The sequence below is a fragment of the Pristiophorus japonicus genome, chromosome 7, assembly GCF_044704955.1.
Source record: "Pristiophorus japonicus isolate sPriJap1 chromosome 7, sPriJap1.hap1, whole genome shotgun sequence".
Classification (NCBI taxonomy): domain Eukaryota; kingdom Metazoa; phylum Chordata; class Chondrichthyes; family Pristiophoridae; genus Pristiophorus; species Pristiophorus japonicus.
This window is the reverse complement of record NC_091983.1, coordinates 16,998,781-17,025,677: the sequence shown is the minus strand read 5'-3', so window position 1 is coordinate 17,025,677 and position 26,897 is coordinate 16,998,781. Positions and strand designations below refer to the sequence as shown.

Sequence of the window (26,897 nt, the reverse complement as noted above, 5' to 3'; positions counted from 1 at the left end):
GTGATCTGGAATGCACTGCCTGAAAGGGTGCTGGTAGCAGATTCAGTAATAACTTTCAAAAGGAAATTGGATGAATAATTGAAGGGGAAAAATTTGCAGGGCTATGGGGAACGATCAGGGGAGTGGGACTAATTGGACAGCTCTGTCAAAGAGTCGGCACTGGCTCAATGAGCCTCCTTCCGTGGTGCATCATTCTATCGTTCTATTTCTGGAAATTTTCAGTCGTCGAATATGCCCACCCATATTTGGATGGACACATTCTATGGCCCCTGTCGCTTCCGACAGGAAACCCTGGAAATAGGGACAGGCAGAAAGCTGGTGGAGCCGCCCACAAGGAATTTTCCATTGCATTCAGTTGGGAGTTATGCCAAATCCCTGTATGAATTTAATAGAAAATCGAGGCTATGATCTAAATAAATCTATGACACTGACTCATTCCTATAGAATCATGGAGGTTTATAGCACAGAGAAGCTCTTTCAGCCTACAGTGTCTACAGGAGCAATCCAAAACTTATTCTATTGCTCCAATCTCTCCCCATTGCTCCTGCGTTTTCCTCTGCCTCAAATATTTGTCCAGTTCTCCCTTTAAATACGCAGTGGTCTCTATCTCAACCATGTGGCACAGCATTCCATGTTTTAGCAGCCCCCCTGTATAAAGAAATGTCTCCTAACCTCTCTTCTCACTCTCTTTGTGACAATTTTAAATTGATGATCATGGAATAGCCAACCAGAAGAAATAATATTTCCCTATTCGCTCTATCAAAACGCCTCACAATTTTAGAAACCTCTATAAATCTCCTCTCAGCCTTGTCTACTCCAATAGACAATAGTCCTTAAACATTCCGTCCCTCCATCACTGACGTACAGGGCTGCAGTGTGTACCATCTGCAAGATGCACTGCAGCAACTCGCCAAGACTTCTTCAGCAGCACCTCCCAAATCTGCGACCCCTACCACCTATAAGGACAAGGGCAGCAGGCGCATGGGAACACCACCACCTCCACGTTCCAAAACACACACCATCCTGACTTGGAAATATATCACCGTTCCTTCATTGTCGCTGGGTCAAAATCCTGGAACTCCCTCCCCAACAACACTGTGGGAGTTCCTTCACCACATGGACTGCAGCGGTTCAAAAAGGCGGTTCACCACCACCTTCTCAAGGACAATTAGGGATGGGCAATCAATGCTGGCCTTACCAGCGATGTCCACATCCCATGAACGAATAAAATTAAATGTCTCAGTACTTCGAGTTTCTCTTGGAATATTGTGTTCAGTTTTGGTCTCCTAATCTGAGGAAGGACATTCTTGCTATTGAGGGAGTGCAGCAAAGGTTCACCAGACTAATTCCAGGGATGGCTGGACTGACATATGAGGAGAGACTGGATCAACTGGGCCTTTATACATTGGAGTTTAGAAGGATGAGAGGGGATCTCATAGAAACATATAAGATTCTGACTGGACTGGACAGGTTAGATGCGGGAAGAATGTTTCCGATGTTGGGGAAGTCCAGAACCAGGGGCCACAGTCTTAGGATAAGGGGCAGGCTATTTAGGACTGAGATGAGGAGAAACTTCTTCACTCAGAGTGTTGTTAACCTGTGGAATTCCCTGCCGCAGAGAGTTGTTGATGCCAGTTCATTGGATATATTCAAGAGGGAGTTAGATATGGCCCTTGCGGCTAAAGGGATCAAGGGGTATGGAGAGAAAGCAGGAAAGGGGTACTGAGGGAATGATCAGCCATGACCTTATTGAATAGTGGTGCAGGCTCGAAGGGCCGGATGGCCTACTCCTGCACCTATTTTCTATGTTTCTATGTTTCTCCTCATATCTATTGTTTTCGTTCCTGGCATCATCATGGTGAATTTACAATGGGAAGCTATGGCTCTAATGCCCTTTCTATAATGGGGCTGCCCAAATTGCAGACAGCGCTCTGTCGCCTAACTAAAGTTTTGTAAAAACTTATCATAAACTATTTACACTTTGTATTCTATCTTTATAAAACCCAAAATGTCTTTGGGCTTTTTTATGGAATTATCTATCTGCGCTCATACGTGCTCTGATTGAAGACAGCCTTAGAATTGATACCATGCATTGCTTGGAACTGGCCAACTCATCGCCCTCCGCGCCTGTGCTCTAAATACCCAGAATATATTTATACCTTCTGCGGCAAACCCTGCCCCACTGCATCAGCCGGCCTCTGACGCCCAAACACAAGCTGCAGTTTCAGATCCTCTGCTGCGTGCAGGAATTTCTTCGCCGTCGCACTTTGATGTGATTGGTTTAATTATGTAACTGGACATGTAAAGCATTTTTGCAGAGTTGTAGGAAAAGTACAATTAACAGCAAGTACTGCGAGTATAGATCTGTATTTCTGCTCGCCTTTGTAGCACAGTGAAATGACTTCAAGACAACCTGAGTCAGCTCTTTCCCCTCCCCAAAAAAGTCAGAACAACGATATTGAACTGTTTTTGTTGAACACGGCTTTATGTTACTGAGTGTCGAAGGAATGCAAAGATTACCAGCTAAGCTGCTGGTCCCTACCACCCCTGGGAGGACAGCCACACCAACATCAGCGTCCTCGACCAGGTCAACATCCCCAGCATCGATGCACTGACCACACTCAACCAGCTCTGCTGGACGGGCCACATTGTCCCACGGAACTCCCAAAGCAAGCGCTCTATTCGGAACTCCTACACGGTAAACGAGCCCAAGGTGGGCAAAGGAAACGTTTCAAGGACACCCTCAAAGCCTCCCTGATAAAGTGCAACATCCCCACCGACACCTGGGAGTCCCTGGCCAAAGACTGCCCTAAGTGGAGGAAGTGCATCCGGGAGGGTGCTGAGCACCTTGAGTTTCATCGTCGAGAGCATGCAGAAATCAAGCGCAGGCAGCGGAAGGAGCGTGCGGCAAACCAGACTCCCCACCCACCCTTTCCTTCAACCACTGTCTGTCCCAACCTGTGACAGAGACTGTAATTCCCGTATTGGACTGTTCAGTCACCTAAGAACTCATTTTTAGAGTAGAAGCAAGTCTTTCTCGATTTCGAGGGATTGCCTATGATGATGATGATAGTGAATCCTGAGATGTGTAATCCTAATCTCTAAACCCAAATGGAAGAAATATTACCCTTCTGCATTGTCTAGCATAAACTGTTGGAGACACCAAAGTAATTAGGGCTACCCTGAGGTAGCGGGTTCTACGCATCGTACAAGAGCACCATTGCATACACCCACATCAGTGAGCAGATACTAGTTCGATATCCCCGAGCATTAACATCCCAATCCCAGCCCTGCTGCTGTGGGAAGTTGCCAGTGGAGTTCAAGCATTTCCCATTGGGCTTGGGTGGGGGGGTGGGGTGCGTTGGGGGAGGAAAACCAGAGGGAAAGTAGTCAACAGGACTTCATTGGTAGAGGCCTGGGGACAACCTGTCCATCGTCTCTTCTGTGGATTTGTGCCACAGGGAGAGTATGGGCACCAGAGAGAATATAACGAGGATTCAAAATGAATCAATAAACTGAGTCGTTACAAAAGTTTGTCGGGGCAATTTTTCCCGGATACAGTAAGCACTAAAGAGCCTCCGAGGTGGCCAAGATGGGGCCTTGATCTGCAATGCTGGTTTAGCCTGCCTTTAGCCCAAGACGCCACCTTGGGTAAAGCAGTCAAAACGATCGCGAGGAACGGCCACCCCAAGGATCGTTAAGGCTCTGATTGCCAATTAAATTGGCTGCTAACACTGATTAAAGAGGCTGCAGACCATTTTGATGGCTAGCGCTGCAATTAGTGACTTCTCCTAACAGTGACCAGCCGAACAGGAGTAAACAAGTCGTTGCTGAGGATTTCTGGCACTCCTTAAAGCCATGCTCGGTGTTCTCTGTTCACTTGTTGCTGGAGGTGGACTGACTACACCGAGTTTGAAGAGGGCTTTTGAGACACAGCGGGAGACTTTCTGGGAGACTTTGACAGCACACTATCAACATTTTTCCCAGAAATTCTCTGAGGATTCACCTGCAGAGAGTGAGCTCTGTGCTGCTGTTACTTATTGGACATCTTATGAGTCACCAGGAGAAAGGCAGTGCTTGGTCAAGGGGATCATGCTCAGGCCCCCCCTGGTCTGCAGGAGGAATGGGAGGAGGATACAAGGCCAAATGGAGCAGCACCAGCTGCTACAGGAGAGAGGGACAGGAGGGGCAGGTGGACTCCTTCTCTTGCTGCAGGTACAGGACATCCCTCCTCCTCTGGACCTCCTCCATCAGGGCCTCCAGGGCCGCATCCGAGAACCTGTGCACCCTCTCCCTCAGTCTCATCCTGATACGTTCCATTGTGTGTCAGGTAGCGCACTCCACACCATCAGTGGAAGTGGGTGCGCGGAGGCAACATACTCGTCAGATATATTCAAAAGGGAGTTAGATGTGGCCCTTACGGCTAAAGGGATCAAGGGGTATGGAGAGAAAGCAGGAATGGGGTACTGAAGTTGCATGATCAGCCATGATCATATTGAATGGTGATGCAAGCTTGAAGGGCCGAATGGCCTACCCCTGCACCTATTTTCTATGTTTCTATGCTCCATGAAAATTGCTTCTAATCGCCGCTTGAGTGCTGAACCTGCTGGTGTCTTTTTAGCACCTCCAGGCACGTTTAAATCATGGTAATCATCAATCATCCTCAACATTTCAGGCTAGAATCAAACTTTCAAATAGACGTGTCTTATTAGCAATCCTAAAGGGGGTGCACAAACAGAGAGACGGGTATATGTGCATACATTGTTGACAGTGGCAGTACAGATTGAGAAAGCAGTTTAAAAGGCTTACGGGATCCTGGGCTTCAGGTATAGGGTACAAAAGTGTGGCAATTCTGATGAACCTATATAAAACACTGGTTCGGCCCTAACTGGAGTACTGTGTCCAATTCTGGGCACTGCACTTTAGGAAGGATGTGAAGGCCTTAGAGAAGATGCAGGAAAGATTTACGAGAATGATTCCAGGAATGAGGGACTTCAGTTACGTGGGTAGATGGGGTTGTTCCCCTTAGAGCAGAGAAGATTGAGAGGAGATTTGATAGAGGTGTTCAAAATCATGAGGGGTCTGGACAGAGTAGAGAGAGAGAAACTGTTCCCATTGGCAGCGGGATCGAGAATCAAAGGACACAGATTTAAGGTGATTGGCAAAAGAACCAAAAGCTTTACACAGCGAGTGATTAATATCTGGAAAACACTGCCTGAAAGGGTGCTGCAGGCAGACTCAATCTTATCTTTCAAAAGGGAGTTGGATAAGTGTCCGAAGGAAAAAAACTTGCAGGGCTACGGGGAAAGGGCAGGGGAGAGGACCAGCTAAGAGTCAGCACAGGTTCGACAGGCCAAATGGCCTCCTTCCATGCCATAACCATAATTCTATAATTAGTGCAGCACCCACTTAGCGCCTGTTTTCACCCTTTCACCATAATAACCTCCTGTACTATTTATTTTTAGTTTTTCGCCTGTGCCTATTTACATGCGCATTTTCGATGCCACTTCAGACCCGAGCCATTGACTTCTTTTTACACTTCCTTCTCCTGCTTTTTGTCTCTTTCCCTCACTGCTCAGTATCTATTTTTTTGTCTTGTAACACTGCTGTGAAGCACCTTGGGACGTTTTACTATATAAATAAATTATGTATTCTTGCAACAACTATCTTCTTTGTCACAAAGGAAGGTTCAACTATTTTAAGTTGAAATAATAATCAAGTGTCCCCTTATTAAAGGGGCACTAAAACCGACAAATAAACAAATTAAACTTTTAACATTAAACGGATCAAATTAAAATTTGGTTGCCGGGGGGTGATGATGCACTCCAGTCCCTCCGGTGCCCACCTCTCGCGGAAGGCCGCGAGCGTACTGGTGGACACCGCGTGCTCCATCTCCAGGGACACCCTGGCTCGAACGTAACCGCGGAAGAGAGGCAGGCAGTCGGGCTGAACGACCCCCTCGACCGCCCGCTGCCTGGATCGGTTAATGACCACCGTGGCCATGCCCAGGAGCAGTCCCACAAGGAGGCCTTCCGATCTGCCCGCTTCCCTCCGCACAGGGTGCCCAAAGATCAGGAGCATGGGACTGAAGTGCAACCAGAAGGTTCAAGACCAACACGAATTCATCAAATCATTGATTATCAGTCAACGGCCAAACTACAACATGACAACAGAAAATGCTAGAATCACTCAACAGGTCAGGCAGCATCTGTGGAGAGAGAAACAGAGTTAACGTTTCAGGTCGATGACCTTTCGTCAGAATGTCAAAGTCGAACCAGAGAGAACGGAGTGCTGCAAAGTCAGAGGGAAATAGAATAGAGCGCGTGAGAGTAGTAGAGAAATAGAGACACCAATGTCAGGCCGGCAGTTAAGGTGAGCGAGGTAAATCCTGTCGCAGGGAGGAGCAGAATTTCTTCAAGGTGGGCATTCATAGAAACATAGAAAATAGGTGCAGGAGTAGGCCATTCGGCCCTTCGAGCCTGTACCACCATTCAATGAGTTCATGGGAGAGAAGTAACGGTGAATTAAACACTAACACAAAAGCAAGGTACTCCGGATGCTGGAAATCTGAAATAAAAACAGGAAATGCTGCAAACACTCAGCAAAGACTGAGAAAAGACACTCAGCAAATTCAGGCCTAGTCCGACTTTGTCATAGGCGGTCCCTTGTATCGAGGATGACATGCTTTGACTGGAGACCAGCTCTGCTGCACGGACCTAGTGCGTGCACATATCACAGTGTGGGCTGGCCCGTGCTGCCCCTGAGCCCACGACTTTGTACTGGCCATTTAAATGGGGTAAAATTCATACTCATCAAATTGTGGTTGCTTCCTTACAGGGACTGAAAGGAGACAAAGGACTACAAGGACACCATGGTTTAAAGGTAGAATGATTGTGTGAAGCTCCCTATTTTCAGTTGGATTGTTTATTTTAAACTCACTGTTTTACCGTTGTTCAATAATGATTATTGTAATCCAATCACTTTTCAAGGGTGAAATGGGCGAGCCGGGCCTACCAGGACTCAGTGGAAAACCAGGCTTGGAGGTATTTATATCAAGAATTCTTTCTGGTTCTGTTTAACCGTGAAATTTCTGTGTATTTGATTCTTTGCTGCGCTGTAATTGGATGTAGCAAGTTGATGTGTACTGTATCAATATTTGCCCAACAACAATTTCATTGTGTTCTTAATATTGCAAATTGACTATCAGTCCTTGGCAGGGAAGGTCACAGATCTGCCCAGCAGCCTTGCACAATAGAAAATAAAATGATGAAGAAGCCTGATTCAAACGATCATTTCACCAACCTGACGCACTTTAACAGGCTGAAAGCAATTCCTTACGTACAATTACATAGGATGTATGGCGCAGAAACAGGCTGTTTGGCTCAACTGGTCTATGCCGGTGTTTATGCTCCACATGAGCCCCCTCCCACCCTACTTCATCTCACCCCCATCTATTCCTTTCTCCCTCATTTACTTATTCAGCTTCCCCTTAAATGCATCAGTGCTATTCGCCTTAACCACTCCCTGTGGTAGCGAGTTCCACATTCCCACCACTCTCTGGGTGAAGAACTCACTCTCGATTTCTCTCACTGCGTTGTGGGATGAACTGGTTTTGCCTTTGGTAGCTGGGCACTCCAGTGCCTGCACTGCAGGCTTCATAACCAGATGAAGCCATCACTCAGGTTACCACTGCTGAGTGGAGCATAGTTATTTAATAACCAGTGAAGTACCCAGCTTTCCTGAGTGTGGGATAGAGCAAACTATCAATTCAGATTCATTCTGTTGCAAGCATGCTCCTACTAAAGTAGACACTGAAAAGATCATAAGATAGATACAGAAGAGAAAGGCCATCTAAGTGGTCTGTCAGAAAAAAACTATGGGCTGAATTTTCGGCACCATTCTGCACCGTTTTTTTGGCCTACGCTGTTTTTTTTGGAGCAGACTAAAAGTTTCTGCCCATCCTAAACTACTTACGGACAATTTTTTTAGTTCCCAATTTTTTGACGTCACTGGGGTTGCCTAACTGCACCATTTCTGGCCATTTAAGCGAATTTGGCTAGGTAGGATGTTTTCAAAAATGGCGCAGTGCACCATTCTAAAAAACCTTACCTGCACTTAAGAAAATTGGCACAGAGAAGACGCCATTATTTTAGCAGAGCTGAAGACACGGCACCGAGGGTGAGGGGGGGGGGGGCCTTTCGGCCCGGGATAGCAGCAGCACTGGGAGTGGGGGATCATTTGGCCCGGGATAGCAGCGGCACTGACACCTGGGGCGGGGGGGGGGGGGGGGGGGCATTTTGGCCTGGGATAGCAGCGTTTTTTCGGCGCAGACCTTAAGCTCCACCCACAGAGCTCAAGAACAATCTGCGCCGCTCCAAAATGAAAGTTTATTCCGGCGAAACTTGGAACTTTTTTTTTGGTGCAGTTGGCCACTAAACAAATCAGACATTCCTCTACAACTGTGAAAAATTGGCTCCCAAAGTCCCTCCATGGCATTCAACTGCTCCTGAAATGGTTCTGGAGCACTGGCCTCCACTACCCTACAAAGTAGCGGTGGTTGTGCTACTGGATGAACAATCTAGAGGCCTGGACTAATAATCTAGAGAATTTGGGCTCAGATCCCAACGTGGCAGTGTGAAAATCAGGAAATAAAAAGCTGCCGGAATGTCTTAAAAATGCAACTGGTTCACTAAAGTCTTTTTGGGCAAGAAACCTGCCGTCCTTATCAAGTCAATCTGAATGTGTGGTGTATGTAGCGCACAAATCACTGACTCCACACGGTCTGGTGTTGGTCTAACTGCTGTGACCTTAGTCCTTTATTGAACAGCTCCAGAGTGCTCCACAGGTGTGGTGGGCAGCCTTTTATACTGCTTCGTGCAGGTACTTTCAGGTCTCCCACCACAGCGCCCTCTGTGGTGCACTATTGTACTTATCATACATTTAATGTCCCAGAACAATACACAACATCACTCCCCCCCCCCCCAGTTCAAAAAGCCATTGCTTGAATCCCCTAAATCGAAAAACGCATTAGCCCATTGGTAATGTTGATCACGGATCCACGTCCCTGAATTTAAACACAGTGACAATTCAGCAATGAAATATTAACTCTTGTCATAATTCGTAATTCATGTCCATTATTTTAAACACAGTGATCACCCAGCATTAAAATATTATTTCTTGTCATAAAACCATCATCCTACATTCACATGGCACACTTAGACTCGCTCTAGCCTTACAAAAGTCCAAAAGTCTTTATGTGAGGACCACAGTGGTGTGAGGCCCTTTTAAGACTCCCGGGAGAATTTCCCTTTTAAGACGCCATCTTGTGGCTCCCACGAGGCTGCCGTTGGGCGCCGCCATCTTAGGTGTTCTGCTGGCCTAGAAAGAAGAAGAAGAAACAAGGAAGGAGGAAAAGGGAATTTTGCAGTGTTTTTAGGAAAGGTTTCAGGCATCCGATGCCAGAATCCATTAATTCCAGGTCACATGTTGTACAGCCAACTGTGGCACAAAGTTCTCTCCATTTGTCCAAGATCATCTTCCTCTGGCGCTGCTGGAAACACTGCCTCATTCTCAGCCTCCTCTGCGCGTCGTTCTGCCTCTCGATGCTGGCGCTCTCAAACTCGGCGCGGCGTTTCATTACCAGAAAGAGGAACAAAAACATCAGCGGCTGCGCCAGTTTGCTTGCTGCCGTGCCCACCGCCGCCGCAGCCTTGCTCCCACTTGCTCCCCCCCCTACGACCGCCGTGGCCGCCTCTCCTGCTGCCTCCGTGGCCGCCACCATCGCGGCCGCTGCCGCCACCCGACTATTCCACTGCGTATGTCCGCCGGCCGTCGATGGGCCTCCTGCTTCTCGCCCGCAGCGCCCCGCCGGCCCGCACCCCAGCAATGGGCCGCACCTGTAATCTTGGGTGGAGGCTGAGGCTGCAGGATTGCTTGGGGCCAGGGGTTCTGGGCTGCTGCTGCAGCTCCAGCTCGGTTGCCACTGCCCTTTGGAAACCCGGGGAGCAGCAGTCTGTGGGGGAATGAAGAAGTCTTCCCAGCTCCCACGAACCTTTCCCATCCATCTTCTGCCGAGGAGCGTCGGCCCATCGCCTGCAATGACCCATAAAGGTAAACCGCGCGTCCCGCCCCCGTGAGATACCTGCACATCCGCTCTGCTGAGAACAGGTATCAGTTCCTTGGTGTAAGTACGCAGCTTTGCCGTGACCGGGACCAGCTTGGGTCGTGCAGCCGGGTTACCCCACAGTTTATCAAAAGTTCTCTGACTCATCAACGACGGACCCGATCCCGTGTCCACTTCCATACCCACTGGGACTCCGTCAATGTTTACTTCCATTATCACTGGGGGCGAATCGTCGGTGCACGTGTACAGTCCCAATACCTCATCTTCTTCTGTCTGCAACCACTGAACAGTGGATCATCCCCCATCTCCTCAGCCACATGGTGAGTCCGATTTTTTTTATACATGCGCTGAAGGTGGCCTTTAATGTGGCAGGTATTGCACGTGTACTCCGCAAACCTGCACCGGTGAGCCCCATGGCTTCCTCCGCAGCGCCAGCATGGTGCTGCTTGATTGGCTCCCCTCAGCGGACTTTGAGTTCCAGGACCCCGAGGTCCGTGCTCTCTGCCCCGGGCAGAGCTACGTTCTGCAGTTTTGTCCATGGTGGGCGCTATCCTGTGGATAGTGCCTGCCGGGTTCGAGACTGTGTGGATCATCTGCTTGGTGCTGCACGTCGAGGTCATATATGCCCGGCTGATGGTGATGGCCTTTGTCAGGGTGACTGTGGGTTCCGTGGCTAGCAGCTTGTGAAGGAGGCCCTCATGGCCGATCCCCATAACGAAAACGTCCCTCAGCGCCTCGTCAAGGTATGCGCCCAAATCACACGGCGCCGCGAGTCTCCTGAGGTCCGCAGCATATTTGGTGACATCCTGGCCCTCGGATCTGCAGTGATGTTAAAATTTGTATCTAGCCGTGAGGATGCTTTCCTTCGGTTTCAACTGGTCACGAATGAGTGCGACCAGCTCCTCATATGACTTGTCCCTGGCGCTCCCGGTTGCCAACAAATCCCTGATGAGACAGTAAACCTCATCGCCACAACTGGAAAGCAATATCGCCTTACGCTTCTCTCAGTGCGTTCGCATCCTCCGTCAGGTTGTTTGCTGTGAAGTAGTACTCGAGCCTTTCCGTAAAGGCCTCCCAATCATTGCCCACCGTAAAATCCTTTAGCGAGCCCAGAGTAGCCATGGTTGCGTGGAGTTCGTCCGCTTCCTTGTTGCCAATGTGGTATATGTAGCACACAAATCACTGACTCCACACGGTCTGGTGTAAGCCTAACTGCTGTGACCTTCGTCCTTTATTGTTCAGCTCCAGAGTGCTCCACAGGTGTGGTAGACAGCCTTTTATACTGCCTCGTGCAGGTACTTTCAGGTCTCCCACCACAGAGCCCTCTGTGGTGCACCATTGTACTTATCATGCATTTAATGTACCAGAGCAATACACAACAGAATGTAACTCCAGTCTCACACCAATGAGGCTGCCAGACTGCCTCTGAAGTGACTGAGCAAGTCGCTCAGTGGTGTCAAACGCTGGGTAACTAGGGATGGGCAGTAATGCCAGCCTTGCCAGCGACGCGCACATCCTGAGATTGTGCGAGGAGGAACTTACTGACAATTTGAATCGTTGTTCCACTATCATAGTTTAGCTTCACCTTTTCTACTGCATTTCATATCTTACATGCTTCTATGAAATTGCCTTTCAGTTGCCTCTTTTTGAGTTTAATAATTCAGTCCTCTGATGCTAGGGATTAGCCTTGTGACTCTTTTTTGCACTGTCTCCAAGGCTGGACTATCTCCCCTGAGTCTCATTACCTGCTCACAGTATTCAAGGTGCAGTCTGACCCACAGCCCAACACGAATCCTTTCATTCACCTTGATAACTCTTAGGCTATAGTTTGCAACAAAAAAAAAATTGCGGCTGTTTTAGTTTCAGCAGGAGAATTCATCATGTTGAAGAGTTCACGGCTCTGTCACAATGGCAAAGAACATTAAGGGTAGCAGTGTCTCTGAAACGTGAAAATTCAAAGCTAGTCACAACGACCCTTGAGCAATGTTAAGCCAGCCTGTATATTACAGATATACAATTGTAGACAGAGTAGGAGAGTGTAGGATTGAAGATGGATGGCTGTGCTCTAATTGCCAGAGCTTTGATATTTCACCTGGTCTCTTCCTGTAGCTGAGTCTTGTGTGTTATGGATTTGAATATCATCTGTTTCGCAGGGTCGACCAGGAATGCCAGGTCCTGTGGGTCCCAAAGGATTAAAAGGAGAAATAGTAAGTATGATTTAAACATGTTTACATATATTTTGAACATGTAGAAGAATTGTTGCCAACCCCACCCCCCCTCACTCCGTACTTGTTCCTGAGACACCCACCACTCCCGGATTGTTGTAATAATTTGCTCCTAAGCCTCTGTGTGCTTAAGCCGGCCACTAACACATTCATAGAAGCCTTGGGTTGTTTTACACCTTCCTGTGGAGAAGCTCAAAGACTGCTCGGGGAGCTGTGGAAGCTGGGGCATTGAATAAATTTAAGACAGAAATAGACAGTTTCTTAACTGATAAGGGAAGAAGGGGTTATGGGGAGCGGGCAGGGAAGTGGAGCTGAGTCCATGATCGGATCAGCCATGATCGTATTAAATGGTGGAGCCGGCTCGAGGGGCCACATGGCCTACTCCTGCTCCTATTTCTTATGTTCTTATGTTCTTATTGCTGCCTGAATGAGATTGCGACCTCGAAATATAGGAACAGGAGTTGGCCATTCGGCCCCTCGAGCCTGTGTTCCGCCATTCAATTAGATCATGGCCAAAGTTCCATTTAAGCTATACAGCCGTGCAGTGCTCTGCAGCTCCCGCGCAGCCAGCTCGCCGGCTTTTAAATAGGAAAAAAAACGCACATGCGCGGAATATTGAATGGGTCGCGCACCCAAAATAGATTAAAGGGAACATTGATAATGACTCATCTGTATCTTAACTCCATCTACCCACCTTGGTTCCCCAACCCTTAATACCCTTGCCTAACAAAAATCTATCAATCTTAGTTTTGAAATTTTCAATTGACCCCCAGCCTCAACAACTGTTTGCGGGGAGAGAGTTTGCGATTTCCACTACCCTGAGTGTGAAGAAATGCTTTCTGACATCAACCCTGAATGGCCTGGCTCTAATTTTAAGCTTGTGCCTCTCAACTCCCCCACCAGAGGAAATATTTTCTCTCTATCTACCCTATCAGTTCCTTTAATCATCTTAAACACCTCAATTAGATCACCCCTTAATCTTCTATACTGCAGAGAATGCAAGCCTAATCTATACAATCTGCCCTAATTTAACCCTTTTAGCCCCTGCATCATTCTGGTGAATCTGTGCTGCACCCAGTCCAAGGCCAATATGTCCTTGCTGAGGTGCCCAGAACTGGACGCAGTACTCCAGATGGTGTTTAACCAGAGCTCTGCCCAGCTGTAACATAACTTCCACACTTTGTATTCCAGCACCCTCGAGATAAAGGCCAACAGTCCATTTACCTGCCCGTTTAGCTTTTAGTGTTTCATGGGGATTGCAGGCACAATCCTGCTTATTTAAAAAAAATTATTTTCACAGACGCACCATTGGAAGGAGCAGCTTATTATGCATCTCCCTACTTGTGCACATAGCCTTCTAATAACCTGACAAATATTTAATCAGATTTCCTTTGAAATTCAAAATATTCCTGTGTGTCCTGCATATGCTATGTGTGTGTGTGGGTGTATGCTTTGACTCATGTGCGTCCTGTGTTTCCACGCCTAACACTGATATTTATAAAGACCGATGTTCAAACTAGCAGTGGGAGTTTCGAAATTCAGCCGGTAAAATTTTGCAATAGCCTATTTGAACGAGAGCCAAAATATTCCTGTTGTTTTGTCATAATTTCAAGTACATCTCGGTAAAGAGCTCGTCGTTGGTGATTATTGTAAATTGGATTGCCGCAACTCTCCAGTCACCTTATTGAAAACTATCAGCTGGTAATGTTGACCTGCAGGCAGGGAATTTGCAGAGGCTAGCACTGGGAATTTCCTCAGAAGTTCTCCAGAGCAGCTGCCGTAACGTCGGCAGGAAATTGGTGGAAACCCAGTTATATGATGATCCAGGGTTTCCACTGACCCTCTGCCAAACTTAGAGCAGTTTAAACACGTTGGAGTAATTGAGGTGAAGAACATAGATGCCTTTAAGGGGAGACTAGATAAGTGCATGAGGGAGAAGGGAATAGAACGTTACGGTGATGGGGTGAGATGAAGAGGGGTGGGAGGAGGCTCGTGTGGAACATAAACACCGGCACGGACCAGTTGGGCAAATGGTCTGTTTCTGTGCTGTACATTCTATGATATACTATGTCATTTTCAGGAGAGATATAACAGGCAGCTGATCCGATATCACCTGTTTTACACCATCGACAGAAATTCAAATACTGTTCCCCCTCCCCCGCCCCCTACTTCTTTACAACTGGCCGGGCGCATGTAATGTATGCACCTGTGAGTATACTCACAGGTTTGGACTTGGCCTGGAGGGTGTTGCACGGGGCAGTCCCGTGCAATTGTTTTTTAAATTTGGTTCTTTGGGCACCCTGTGCGGAGGGGAGCAGGCAGGTCGGAAGGCCCCCTCGTAGGAATGCTCCTGGGCATGGCCAAGGTGGCCATTAACCGGTCCAGGCAGCGGGCGGTCGAGGGGGTCGTTCAGCCCGACTGCCTGCCTCTCTTCCGCAGTTACATCCGAGCCAGGGTGTCCCTGGAGATGGAGTATGCGGTGTCCACTGGTACGCTCACGGCCTTCCGCGAGAGGTGGGCACCAGAGGGACTGGAGTGCATCATCACCCCCGGCAAACAAATTTTAATTTGATCCGCTTAAAGTCTAAAGTTTAATTGGTTTATTTTGTCGGTTTCAGTGCCCCCTTTAATCAGGGGGCACTTGATTATTGTTTTAACTAAAAAAATGAGTTGTGGAGCTGTTGCATTGTGAGTGGCTTAGCCGGTCACGTGATGTTCACAAGACTCAATAAAACCCCAGTCAGTTGGGTCTAGGTCATCCACGATGAGGTATGCAGTTGTGAGCCTAGTGGATGAACTGGTAATGTGTACTGTGATTGTTAAACCTTTTTAATAAACAATCTAGTTCTTAGTAGCAATGTGTTGCTATGAATTCTGAAGCAAAGAACCCAGGAAGCAAATACATTGCAGAGGGAAACGGGTAGGTGCGGGTCTCCCGACTTTGCCAATGAAGCCGGGGGAGCGTAAAGTCGGGCGGGGTGTAAAACGGGCAGCCAACCCAATCCCCTCAGCTTCCCGCCGGGCAGGCTGGGTTAAAGTTTTTCCCAGAGAATCAGGTGACATCATAAACCCCGAGAGAAAAAGTTGAGCAGCTTGTTATTCCCCCGCACCCGGAGATTAGATTCCTGTCCGAATCCTCTGCCACTGATTCTTTAAAATCTTTTATATTACATAGATAATCGTGATTTTAATTTTCTAACCTCTGTCGCTACCAACGTCATCATGTCCATTGCCATTTAAGAAGGTGCACCATATTTAGGAGTACCGTAGCATAATGGTTATTTTCCTGGACTAGTAATCCAGGGGCCTGAACTAATGATCCAGGGATGTGAGTTCAAATCCCACCACGGCAGCTGGGGTATTTAAATTCAATTAATTAAATTAATCTGGAATGAAAAGCCAGTATCAGTAAGAATGACCAGATTGTCGTAAAAACCCATCTGGTTCACTAATGTCCTTTAGGGAAGGAAATCTTCCGTCCTTACCTGGTCTGGCCTACATGTGACTCCAGACCCACAGCAATGTGGTTGACGCTTAATTGTCCTCTGATACTTATTCAAGAAGGCGGCTCACCACCACCTTCTGGAGGAGAATTAAAGATGGGCAATAAATACTGGCGATGCCCATATCCCATGTATGAATTTTTTTTTTTGAATTCCCTTTTGGATGCTTCAACTACTTACTGCAGGAGGATAGCATGTCCCATAAGTTAGCTTTTATTACAACAGTGACGACACTCCAAAAGTACTTCATTGGCTGTAAAGTGCTTTGAGACGTCCAGTGGTTGTAAAAGGCACTATATAAATGCAAGTCTTCCTTTCTTATAGAAACATAGAAAATAGGTGCAGGAGTAGGCCATTCGGCCCTTCGAGCCTGCACCGCCATTCAATGAGTTCATGGCTGAACATGCAACTTCAGTACCCCATTCCTGCTTTCTCGCCATACCCCTTGATCCCCCGAGTAGTAAGGACTACATCTAACTCCTTTTTGAATATATTTAGTGAATTGGCCTCAACAACTTTCTGTGGTAGAGAATTCCACAGGTTCACCACTCTCTGGGTGAAGAAGTTTCTCCTCATCTCGGTCCTAAATGGCTTACCCCTTATCCTTAGACTGTGACCCCTGGTCCTGGACTTCCCCAACATTGGGAACATTCTTCCTGCATCTAACCTGTCTGAACCCGTCAGAATTTTAAACGTTTCTATGAGATTCCCCTCTCATTCTTCTGAACTCTAGTGAATACAAGCCCAGTTGATCCCGTCTTTCTTGATAGGTCAGTCCTGCTATCCCGGGAATCAGTCTGGTGAACCTTCGCTGCACTCCCTCAACAGCAAGAATGTCCTTCCTCAAGTTAGGAGACCAAAACTGTACACAATACTCCAGGTGTGGCCTCACCTACGCCCTGTACAACTGTAGCAACACCTCCCTGCCCCTGTACTCCAATCCCCTCGCTATGAAGGCCAACATGCCATTTGCTTTCTTAACCACCTGCTGTACCTGCATGCCAACCTTCAATGACTGATGTACCATGACACCCAGGTCTCGTTGCACCTCCCCTTTTCCTAATCTATCACTATTCAGATAATAGTCTGTCTCTCTGTTTTTACCACCAAAGTGGATAACCTCACATTTATCCACATTATACTTTATCTGCCATGCATTTGCCCACTCACCTAATCTATCAAAGTCACTCTGCAGCCTCATAGCATCCTCCTCGCAGCTCACACTGCCACCCAACTTAGTGTCATCCGCAAATTTGGAGATACTGCATTTAATCCCCTCGTCCAAATCATTAATGTACAATGTAAACAGCTGGGGCCCCAGCACAGAACCTTGCAGTACCCCACTATGGGGAAGTAGTGCCTCTTTAAGTAAACATAAGAAAAGAAGGAATTAGAAAACAGCGTTCAGCCTATCAAGCTCCCTCTTTCTACTGATAAGAACATAAGAACATAAGAATTAGGAACAGGAGTAGACCATCTAGCCCCTCGAGCCTGCTCCGCCATTCAACAAGATCATGGCTGATCTGGCCGTGGACTCAGCTCCACTTACCCGCCCTCTCCCCATAACCCTTAATTCCCTTATTGGTTAAAAATCTATCTATCTGTGATTTGAATACATTCAATGAGCTAGCCTCAACTACTTCCTTGGGCAGAGAATTCCACAGATTCACAACCCTCTGGGAGAAGAAATTCCTTCTCAACTGAGTTTTAAATTGGCTGCCCCGTATTTTGAGGCTGTGCCCCCTAGTTCTAGACTCCCTGACCAGTGGAAACAACCTCTCTGCCTCTATCATGTCTATCCCTTTCATGATTTTAAATGTTTCTATAAGATCACCCCTCATCCTTCTGAACTCTAACGAGTAAAGACCCAGTATACTCAGTCTATCATCATAAGGTAACGCCCTCATCTCCGGAATCAGCCTATTGAATTGTCTCTTTACCCCCTCCAAAGCTAGTATATCCTTCCTTAAGTAAGGTGACCAAAACTGCACGCAGTACTCCAGGTGCGGCCTCACCAATACCCTGTACAGTTGCAGCAGGACCTCCCTGCTTTTGTACTCCATCCCTCTCGCAATGAAGGCCAACATTCCATTCACCTTCCTGATTACCTGCTGCACCTGCAAACTAACTTTTTGGGATTCATGCACAAGGACCCCCAGGTCCCTCTGCACCGCAGCATGTTGTAATTTCTCCCCATTCAAATAATATTCCCTTTTACTGTTTTTTTTTTCCAAGGTGGATGACCTCACACTTTCCGACATTGTATTCCATCTGCCAAACCTTAGCCCATTCGCTTAACCTATCTAAATCTCTTTGCAGCCTCTCTGTGTCCTCTACATAACCCGCTTTCCCACTAATCTTTGTGTCATCTGCAAATTTTGTTACACTACACTCTGTCCCCTCTTCCAGGTCATCTATGTATATTGTAAACAGTTGTGGTCCCAGCACCGATCCCTGTGGCACACCACTAACCACCGATTTCCAACCCGAAAAGGACCCATTTATCCCGACTCTGCTTTCTGTTAGCCAGCCAATTCTCGATCCATGCTAATACATTTCCTCTGACTCCGCGTACCTTTATCTTCTGCAGTAACCTTTTGTGTGGCACCTTATCGAATGCCTTTTGAAAATCGAAATACACCACATCCATTGGCACACCTCTATTCACCATGCTCGTTATATCCTCAAAGAATTCCAGTAAATTAGTTAAACATGATTTCCCCTTCATGAATCCATGTTGCGTCTGCTTGATTGCACTATTCCTATCTAGATGTCCCACTATTTCTTCCTTCATGATAGCTTCAAGCATTTTCCCCACTACAGATGTTAAACTAACCGGCCTATAGTTTCCTGCTTTTTGTCTGCCCCCTTTTTTAAACAGAATGAAATACTAGCGACTATATTGTGGACTCGAACGGGCACAGCCAATCACCCGAGGGAATGTTCGATGTAAATACCCAGCCAATTCCCAAAGGTTAGCCGGCAAAGTCCCAAAACAGTCATCCGTTTTTATATCTTCGCTACACAATCCTGGCCAATATTCAATTTCACAAAGCCATTGATAGCTCTGGATAAGTGTAGTTGTGCAATCCTGCTGTCCTCCAGATTATATAATCCCTCCCCAACACAGCAGGACGGAAGGTGTGTCCTGTGGAGTATTTGATCCTCACAGTCTATATCTGTACCCACAAACACTAATCCGATTCCAGACCAAGGGAATGACCGGAAGTCAGCATGCAGCAAGCCCGTTTTGTACCTACGCCAACATTTTCACCCCAAAATTATCGAAATAAGTCATTTTGTGCTCCAGATATTTATCCAATTCCGTTTTGCATTTAACATATAGTCATCACCTCTGGTTCTTCCATTCCTTTCAACATCTCAATAGATCTGCTTGACTGAGACTCTGAGAAGCAGAGAGAACATATTACTCTCACTAATATGATAAATTATATCAGCAATCAAAACACCCCACTGCAACAGAGACTGAAGTCATCATGAATAGCTTTCAGAAAACATCACGGGGGAGAAATTCGGTGTCGCCCCATTTGGGGGCGGTAACAGTCAGGTGCCATGAGACGTAGTGCCAGTGGCTGAAGTCTCGCCCCTCTCGAGAAATTCAGGTTACCGCCCCCGGAAGGAAGTGGAGTGCAAATCGGGCGCTCCACTTCCTCTGGGGCGGTACCGGGGCGGACACCTCAGCAGCGCTGTGCACTTGGCTGTGCCGTACTGCCGCGTCCACGCTGCTGGCTCTGCAAAAGGGAAAGGGACCTAGCTGGACCACCATGGAGCGGGAGCACCGTACTGAGCGATGGCGGCCACAACCCCGCGAAGAAACCGCATCAGGAGCAGCAACCACAAGGTAAGTTTTCCCATAGGCCACCTTGCCTTTAATTTTTGCACCGGTAGCGGCCGGCCGACCAACACGCGTCCCGCGCAGCTGTTGGTGTTTTCGCCCAGAGCTGCTGCAGGGGGAAAAAGTGAATTTCGGGGCTGGGGGGGCTAACGAGGCGATCGGCACAGCGATGACGTCACGATCTCCGGGCACAGGAGATCGGGGCACAATGCCATAGCGCCGCCGCTAAACTCCCGGCTAAACTCCCGGTTAACAGCGCCACGCCCGGTCGGCAACTCATTTGCGCCCAATTAGCGCCCCCCCAGGCACTAAAGGAAGGTGCAAAGGACCCCAATGTCACCACTCCCCCCTTCCCATACCTTAAGACTACTACTTCCACAGATCATGTGCAACTCACTTCACCAAGATCGCTACTTAACTCATTCCGATTATTTAACCCTCCGCAGATTATGCCACCCCTCGTTTCCAGCCATTCCAACAACAAAGTGTATTTATCTAGAGCCTTCACCATAGTAAAACATGCCAAGGTGCCGCACAGGAGCGTTATTTAACAAAATTTGGCGCCGAGCCACATAAGGAGATATTAGGACAGATGACCGAAAACTTAATCAAAGAGGAAGTTTTTAAGGAGCTTCTTAAAGTGGGAAAGAGAGGCAGAGAGGGTTTAGGGAGGGAATTCCAGAGCCTAGGGCCTAGGCAGCTACAAATCGGGGATGTGCTCGGGGCCAGAGTTGGAGGAGCGCAGAATTTGAAGGGCTGTCAGGGTGGAGGAAGTTACAGGGATCAGGAGAGGTCGAGTCTATGGAAGGATTTGAAAACAGAGTTGGGAATTTTAAAACACAAGTAGCCATCACGATGCATGGAATATTTGACAATCTCGGTCAATACTCATCCCCAAACCTACAGTTCCATTCGCAGCCACTTGTTGGAGGGAAGAGCAATACAAGAAATCACGTGTTGGCGGGTATATGCTGAATCAATTTTCCATGTGAAATTTGGAACACTTACTTAATATTTATTAAGAAGAGCTAAACATTGCTCAAATAAATACACCTGGACTTTCTGAGCGATTTACCCGATCTCCTGCCATAACTTTGACAGAAGATCGGCAGAAACATCCTGAAGAAACGATAGAAACTGCCAAAGATACGGGGGAACGGTGGGGAGGGGGGGTACATCAGAAGAGCCTCTGTGAAAATTCTATTCCGCAATGTTTTATTTCTTAAACACCTAGGTGAAGCATCAAGGCCTAGTATACAGGACACTTAGCTCTTCATCCTAAGTCACGCAATAAATAAATAAACCCCTTCTTCCAGGGTTACTTTGAGTAAGTATTTTTAGTGCTCCCAGTGTTGAGCTTTGCTCAGTTGCACCGTGTATTGGGCGTGCTGGAGTGTACACTCAAATCCCCATCCATTGAAATTAACACAACGAGCCCTCTTTTCAACACTCAAGTCTTTTTTTTAATGGCTGATATGAACTAAGTTTTTATTTGTAATTTAGCAGCCTGTTCTAAAAGTCAAAGACAGCAAATCTTTGAAAACATGTCAGTCCATAATTTACCTACTCTCTGTGACACATGCACACACGTTCAACTCAGCTGGCAATTGAACGTTTCTCATAACCTTTAGTTGAAAGGATTTTTCTAATTTCATAATTATCATGACCGCTTTGCTCCAATAGGGGTTTGGCAGAGTTTAACAGATTCGGTGTATTATTATACTATGTTGTCACTTTCTGATTATGATCGAAGGACGATGACTCACTATTTTTTTCTCCTCTGTTGTTTACCAGGGATTATCCGGAGACCCAGGCGAGCCGGGAGTACAGGGCGTAAAGGGTGACAAGGTTCCATCTTATTTCTTCTGATTGTTATGTTTAGAAATATTGAGGGTCATTGTAACTTATATCAGCGAGTGGAAATTGCTGATAGCGAATCGGCAGCCCACTTTACACCTTGTCCAATCTTCTTGAGGACCATGGGAAAGAAAAATATTTGAAGGAGAGAAAATTGCAGTGCTCCGGGGAAAGAGCGAGGGAGTGGGACTAATTGGGCAGTTCTTTCAAAGAGACAACACAGGCACGATGGGCTGAAAGGCCTCCATCTGTGCTGTAACATTCTATGATGAAAATTGGGTGAGGTGTAAAATGGACTGCCGATTCACCCCATCTTTCAGATGAGATGTTGAACCATCTATCCTCTCAGGTGGATATAAAAGATCCCATGGCTCTATTTCAAATAAGAGCAAGGGACCTATCCCCAGTGTCCTGGCCAATATTTATCCCTCAATCAGCATCACTAAAGAAACAGATTGTCGGGTCACGTTGCTGTTTGTGGGATCTTGCTGTGCGCAAATTGGCTGCCGCATTTCCGACATTACAACAGTGACTACATTACAAGAGTACTTCATTGGCTGTAAAGGGCTTTGGCACATCCTTAGTCCATGAAAGGTGCTCTATAAATGCAAGTCTTTCTTATAATCACCTGTTTTTGACCCAGTGATAAAAGTTAAAATTGGCCCGATTCAGTCCTGAGTTCCCCCATGTACGTTATACATCATAAAGCTGAGGAATGTCAGAAAATCTCCTATTGGTTCCTATTGGTTACTGGTCTTACTGGACAGTTTATCAGTTAGGGAATAGGGGGAGGTGCAAATAGAAAATGCTGGTGATGCACAGCAGGTGGATCAGCATTGGGATGATAATACGGAGTGACTGCTGCCAACGACCAGAAACTGAGCAGAAGCGTACTGTGCATTAATCTGGAACTGGAAGCGTGTTTCTGTTTTTTTACACGAGCCCACTCTCTCCCCGCCATTTGTTCCCCAGAGCCCGCTCTCTCCCCGGTATCTGTTCCCCAGAGCACGCTCTCTCCCTGGCATTTAACATTTTTTAAACGATTATCTGGTCATTGTCACATTATTGTTTGTGGGAGCTTGCTGTGTGCAAATTGGCTGCCACATTTCCTACATTACAACAGTGACTGCACTTTAAAAGTACTTCATGGCTGTAAAGCGCTTTTAGATGTCCGGTATCGTGAAAGGCGCTATATAAATGCAAGTCTTTCTTTTTCTTTTTCTTTTAATATTCAACATTTATCCCTCAACCAACACCACCGAAACAAATTAAATGGTAATTTATCTCATATGTTGTGCGTAGATTGGCAGCCGCGTTTTCTCGCATAACAAATGTGGTTTCACTTTGGCCAATTCTTTGACTGTGAAGCACTTTGGGACATCTTGAGGAGGTGAAAGGAACTACAGGTGCAACGTCCCGCATCCGGAACTGTGAAAACCGGAATTGTCCGAAAACCGGACATTTTGCGCATAGCTGATGGAGTCGTCCAGAATCCGGAATTTTTGTCCGAAAACCGGACATTTTTGAGGCGATGACGACATCGGACAGTGAGGGATGAGGAAATCAGTAAAAAGGGGGCCACGGGTGGCGGGAATCGACGGGCAGCGAGGTCCGAAATCCGGCAATACCCAAAATCCGGCACAGATTCATTCAAGGATTCCAGGTTTCAGACAAGAAAATCAATAGTCTGAAATCCAGAATCCTCGATTTCTGGTTTTGCTGGATTTCGGACCTCGCCGCTCAAAACCCAGCACGGATTCGGTTGAGGATTCCGGATTTCAGACCACTGATTTTCTTGTCTGAAATCCGGAAAACCCAAAATCCGGCACGGACTCCGTCCAGAGGATTCCAGATTTCGGATGTTGTACCTGTATTTAAAGGCAAGGTCGTTCTTTCCATAGTGAATTGTTATCTATATTAATTTGTTATCTATGTCAGTTTGACATTCTTGTGCTGAGCACAAGGTGAAAATACTTCCTTGTAAGATTTTACTGCTGTAAGGACCAGGGACGACCATTCGGCCCATCCCACCTGCCCCATGATTCCGAGCCTTTGTCAGGACTTGATCTGTCCATTTCTTCCTTTCAATGGTTTTTCTACCCAAGGCCACGACTTTTTTTTCTGCCGGTTACAACTTGTAGCTCTGACAGTATAAGCACGAGGAATCTAACACAAGCTCCTGTGATTACAGGGAGATTCTGGGGGCGCTCTCGTGCCGGCCGGAGAGAAAGGAGACAAAGGTGACCCAGGACTTCCGGGGACAGGATTACGTGGAAGAAAGGTTTGTGCCATTGTGGACAATGGATAGGCAAAAAAGGAAACTGTTTGAAATATTCTGATAAATATAATGTCACGTTCCAATATTTTACTTTGGTTTAATTGTTGGCTTCTTCTTACAATCAGGGGCCAGTTGGTTCACCTGGAACACGAGGATCACGGGGACCTAAGGTACTCTAAACCAGCCTGTCAATAAAAGTTGTGCAGTCAAACTGTTGGTAATTCAAACTGTTGGTAAGCAATTGTGGAGAAGCTGCAATCATTTTAATGCATCTTGGAGGTGAAATTGCCCCTTTTTATAGCCCCGTTAACACCTCTGGAGGGGCGCTAATGGGGCTCAAGACAATTTTCGCCCGGGAGAGTGGGGCGTTACTGCCTCCCGGGAAATTGCCCGGGCGTTTGCGGCGGTGCTGCCATGGCAGTGCCTCACCCTCCGATTAGTGCCTCGGGCCGCTGCCCAACAGGCGATAATGTCATCGCTGCGCGCAGCGACCCCTCACCGACCCGCAGCGACCTCTTAATGCCCCGCGGGGGGGAAATTGCCCCCCGCGGGTCGCGAAGCTGGCGCACATCCGCTCATTAAAGGGGAGGGCGCCAGCACCCCAGACCGCCATCTTGTTTTGTCGGCCGACTCTCGGGTCGGCGCAGCGATGGCGACCCTTGGGTGCCGAGCTGCAGGCCCGGTCGTAGGCGGTCCTGGTGTACTCGTGGACGCCATCAGAGGTCATGCAGAATTCACAGCGGCCCTCCCCTTTAATCGAAGGGCCACATCATTAATGCTACTGGCGAATGGAGGCCAGGCATTGCCCTCGAGGAAGGAGGTACAATGTTGAGCAGTGAGCCACTTCTACACACGTGCAGTTTCAGAGGAGTATGTTCAGCTGAAGGGAGGAAAGTAGCCCAGCGGAATAGGCAGGGCAGAAACAAAACACCAGGAAGAAACAGTTCATTAAAAAAAGAAGTAAAAACCATCAGACAACAAGGAAGGTAGAATAATATAAAGGCCGTTTGGCCCCGGATCCCATTCCTTCCACCAGACCTGTACCTCCTGCCCTCTCTTAGACTCTACTTCACTCGTTTAACCACCTGAGGAAGATTTGGGCCCAGACAACGGGCACTGGGATGGCCTGTTCGGAGGACTGCAGGCAGTCCATGAACTGCGTGCTGCCTGCCCATTTGCATGGTTGTGGCGTTGGGCCCAGCACTGGAGCAGAGTGGTCCGGCCAGAACCCAAACTGAGCGTCGGTGTGCAGGTTATTGGTAAGCGCCGCCTGATAGCACTGTCGACAACACTTTCCATCACTTTCCCGTCACCTCGCCAATTTCAAACAACTCGAGAAAGCTGAAAACACGTCCACAAACTTACACAGAGCCAGCAGAAATTAATCAGCAACTGAACTGAGAATGGTAGACGATCCTTTTAAATATCGCCGGTGGGGGGGGTGTTCATGTTCAGCTGTGCGAGGTTAACACAGGGCGTTAGTTCCAGCATTTGAGGACGGAAATGACAGTGCTGGCGTCAAATCAGCGTTTGATGCTGATTGATGTCTCGATCTGCCTACTCTACATACTTCTGGAGCACGCTCCCAGCACCGGCACTAACGCCCTCACCAAGATGCCGTGCGCCACAGTACGCACCAGAATTGTGCGCTTGTGGCTCGGATGCTATTTTCAACACAAGACGGCGCCCATAGCGGCAAAACAACAGGTGCTACGCAATCGAATTTTTAACCCTTAATCTCCTGAGGGAGCAGTGAGGCCAGCATTTTCCAGTGCGTTTAGTGGGTTGGTATTGACGAGCCGGGAGACACAGAACACAAGAACCATTGGCTCCACAGAGCACATAGCAGCAACCATTCATAGACTCTACTCCATGCACTGGATATCCTGGAGAAGCAAAGAGGAGTGTGGGTTGGAATTAGGGCATCAACATCGAGCCCAGATTTTCCAACCCATGCTCCCTCCTACAATGGCTCTCTGCTGGGATCATGGGAGCGCAGAATTAATCCTAAAAACTCAAGGCAATGGTACAAACTAACATGCAGGTTAATTTTTTTTAATTTCAAAATATATACTTTATTCATATAAAAATTTGCACGATGAATTGGAAAGCAGTTCAGTACATTTGGATGCGGTCAGCAATACATTTGGATACTGACGGCAGTTCTGTTCAATATATTTGCTTGCTTTACATTTCGAGGTACAATTCAGTACAATCCAGGATACATTGTAATACAGGCATCAAATTACATTGCATGTGGCACTATACGGTACATGGAATGGGTGAGGGTACAGTTACATTTCTTTGCAACATACATTACTAAACAGAACTTGCATTATACATAGCACTACATAGGTGTTTTCAGATCACGGTGCTCTATGTATACAAAAAGTTTACAAGTACAGCCCGAGGGGAGTTTTATACTGATTCCAGCCCCTGGGTTTATCGTGACAGAAAGGCTTTGAACTGTGGCCCTTCCCCACCGTGTCTTTGCGGCGACTGCACCAATTTTTAGTGCGTCCCTCAGCACGTACTCCTGGATCTTGGATTGCGCCAGTCTGCAACACGCAGACATGGACATCTCCTTGCTCTGGAAGACCAGCAAGTTTCGGCAAGACCAAAGTGCGTCTTTCACCGAGTTGATGGCCCTCCAGCAGCAGATGATGTCTGTCTCGGTGTGTGTCCCTGGGAACAGCCCGTAGAGCACAGAGTCCTGTGTTACGGAGCTGCTTGGGATGAACCTCGACAGCAACCACTGCATCTCCTTCCAGACCTGCCTTGCAAAGGGCCAATCCCGAAGGAGAAGGAGTCTCATCTGCACCACAGCTAACTCGGGGACAGAGTGCTGTGTCTCTGAAACGCCGGCTGTGCATGAAGGATCTGACGGGTAGGGTCCTCCTCACCGCCAACCAAGCTACGTCTTGGTGTTGTGTGAAAGCTCTGGCGATGAGACGTTCTGCTAAACCAGTTCAACAGTCTGCTCGGGGAACCACCCAACAGTCCACCCTCTCCTTTCGTAGGGTGTCCAGGACCTTACGTGCCGACCACTCTTTAT

At 47.5% G+C, this 26,897-nt stretch overlaps 1 protein-coding gene across 1 annotated transcript in view; it reads left to right on the top strand.

The window, feature by feature from the left end:
* LOC139267082 (collagen alpha-1(XIX) chain-like) overlaps nucleotides 1-26,897 on the top strand; it is a 679,874-nt gene that overhangs the window by 537,838 nt on the left and 115,139 nt on the right. Inside the window, exons 30-35 of the mRNA XM_070884859.1 lie at nucleotides 6,838-6,882; nucleotides 6,990-7,043; nucleotides 12,277-12,330; nucleotides 21,502-21,555; nucleotides 23,756-23,845; nucleotides 23,968-24,012. Coding sequence (XP_070740960.1) covers nucleotides 6,838-6,882; nucleotides 6,990-7,043; nucleotides 12,277-12,330; nucleotides 21,502-21,555; nucleotides 23,756-23,845; nucleotides 23,968-24,012 — 342 coding nt within the window. The remainder of the gene's footprint in view (nucleotides 1-6,837; nucleotides 6,883-6,989; nucleotides 7,044-12,276; nucleotides 12,331-21,501; nucleotides 21,556-23,755; nucleotides 23,846-23,967; nucleotides 24,013-26,897) is intronic.